Genomic DNA, 2,326 nt, shown 5'->3' with positions numbered 1-2,326 from the left:
AAGACCTTTTCTGGCTCAGCACCGCATGCTAAGGTCGGTTACCCATCAACTGACATTCATAACAGAACAGGCGCAGGCAGTCCAGCTTGACAGGGTGTTGGGCGCTGGAATGACCTGCACGCCCAACACCGCAGCTTATCCCCGGGTCTCTTCAAATAATAAGGCAGGCAGTGATGCAATATGTGGGAAAAAGGCGCTGCCGGTCCTGGTTCCTCCATGTGCGGGCCAGCGGCACCACTGGTGTAATGAACACAATGGCACAACGCCTTGTTCTCCTGAAGTACAACGGACTGTTACCCTGACACGTCGCTTGGTACATTAAGGGGCAGTGTACTTTCCCGTGCAAAGCACACATGTCGCCGCGCGAACGAACGTCGCCGCGTGGCCGGCTGGGCTAGCCGGCACCCATGCGCAGTTCTCGAGTACCGGTTGCACGGTCCAGGTGTGTAGACACATCACACTGGGCACACATAGCAGGTCAAAGCGGGTTAGTATTGTGATGAGATTTCTTAAGAATTTGTTGTGCAGTGTATGTTGAACGCTCAGTTAGCATAAGCAGCGGCCGTGGCCAGGCCGAGATCACGCGCGATCTGCAGCGTTGCCCTCTGCTTTTAGAATGGCGTCTCAATGGTCAATCAAGTGAGTAGGGATTGGCTTCTGATTGCTGATGTGAGACGTTGCCACCGTTTGCCTTGCAAGGCACGCTCCCTGGTGCCTGGTGTGCTGGTGCCTTCCTCGTGCATGCTGCTGTCGCTTGGCGCAGCCACTGCCGCCACCCCTGCGTATTCTCTCCCCTCTCACCCCCTCGGTCCGCATCTGCAGGAACTGGGACGCCGATAGTTTCCTGCAGCAAGCCCTGAGCGATGCGCTGGAGCGCCACGCAGCGATTTACGCTTGCGTCTTCCTGCCGCCAGGGCCGGACGGCCTCGAGCTGCTGGCGGCGGGCTACAGCAGCGGCGGCATCAGGTGCGCCTGCGACTCAAAAGGTTGGCTGCAGAGATAAAGCCTCGCCGCCGACGACCGCAGGCGGCAGGAGCGGCGCGGCGGCGGCCGCGACGAGACGCGTCAGCACCGCTGGCCGTCGCGTCCGGCTCGCGCGGTTGCAAATGCAGCCTTGCGCCCCGGGCCCACCCCCCGATCGGCCACCCCTCCGCGCAGGGTGTTTGACTGGCGGCAGGCCTCCAAGCTGTGGCTCAGCTCGCGGCAAGCGGCGCGGCACAGCCTGCACTGGCACGCGCACCCGGGCGGCGTGTACGCGCTCGCGGTCGCAGGGGAAGGTGCGCGCCTGGGCGGGCCGCGGACGCTCGCTTCCAGGCGTTTCGACATCATTTCACCTGCGGGCTCGCCTCAGCCTGGCTGACGGCCACCCGGGGGATCTGCGGCTGCCGCGGCCGCCTGTCGCTTTCTGTTGACCCGGCCCGCCCGCGCGCGGCACGCAGGGCCGTCCGCGGCGCTGATCAGCTGCGGCGACGACGGCGCCGTGCGCGGCTGGAGCGTGCGAGAAATATGCGAGGTGGTCAAAGAGCAGCAGCAGCAGCAGCAGCAGCAGCAACCGCAGCAGCAGCAACCGCAGCAGCAGCAGCGGCCCGGCGCGGGCCCTCGGGCGCTGTTCGAGGTCACAGTGCCCAGAGCCGACCCGCCCTTCCCCATAACGGCGTCGGCGCACCCGGCGGCGCAGGCACTTTCAGTCGACCAGGCGCGGGGCGCGGCGTACGTGGGCGCGAGCGACGGCGGAGTGCACTTGTATGACCTGGGGCGGCTCGGAGAGGGCGGCGGCAAGCGGGGGGGCGGCGGTGCCGCAGCAGGCGGCGGCGGTGGCGGGGCGGGGCCGGCGGCGTCGTTCGCGGGCCACGCGGCGGCGGTGCTGGGGATGGACTGCTGCGGCGCGACGGGGCAGGTCGCGACGGCGTCGGAGGTGCGGGCTGGGGCCGCGCATGGAGGAGCCACGAGCGGCTCGGGGAATCGGGAGGTCGTTTGCATTGCGGAAAAACAACTGGGGTGAAGAATCAATTTTTTCCAGAGCGGTCATGCGTTGAGGAGTGGGGCGGATCCTTCAAGCCCTCGTGTTCTCGGCTAGGAGGCGCGTTTGGCACACCGCGAAATGCAAAGACAGCGCAGAGCAGCTTGGGCCGCTGCCGTGACAACTCATGCCAGCCCTTTGCATTTGTTGCCTCGGAGCAAGACCCTTCTCTGTACCCACTCACGAGCCAACCCCAGCTGCACGCATCAACCCATCACGCCGCCGACAGGACGCGACCGTCCGCGTGTGGGACGCCCGCGCCCCCGCCCCCTGCACCTCCGCCATCGACGTCTGGAACGGCGCCCC

At 66.1% G+C, this 2,326-nt stretch overlaps 1 protein-coding gene across 1 annotated transcript; it reads left to right on the top strand.

Annotated features, from left to right (window-relative positions):
* Positions 1-616: 616 nt before the first annotated feature.
* MNEG_13746 (hypothetical protein) lies at positions 617-2,002 on the top strand (the record flags this gene model as incomplete). The annotated part of the gene is made up of 4 exons (XM_014037782.1): positions 617-639; positions 823-966; positions 1,159-1,277; positions 1,440-2,002. 4 exons carry the CDS (start codon positions 617-619, stop codon positions 2,000-2,002), a joined length of 849 nt encoding a protein of 282 aa, XP_013893236.1.
* Positions 2,003-2,326: the final 324 nt, after the last annotated feature.

This window comes from Monoraphidium neglectum (genome assembly GCF_000611645.1).
Source record: "Monoraphidium neglectum strain SAG 48.87 unplaced genomic scaffold scaffold04021, whole genome shotgun sequence".
NCBI lineage: Eukaryota > Viridiplantae > Chlorophyta > Chlorophyceae > Sphaeropleales > Selenastraceae > Monoraphidium > Monoraphidium neglectum.
Note: the sequence above shows the minus strand (reverse complement) of the source record. Positions and strands in the feature narration are given on the sequence as shown.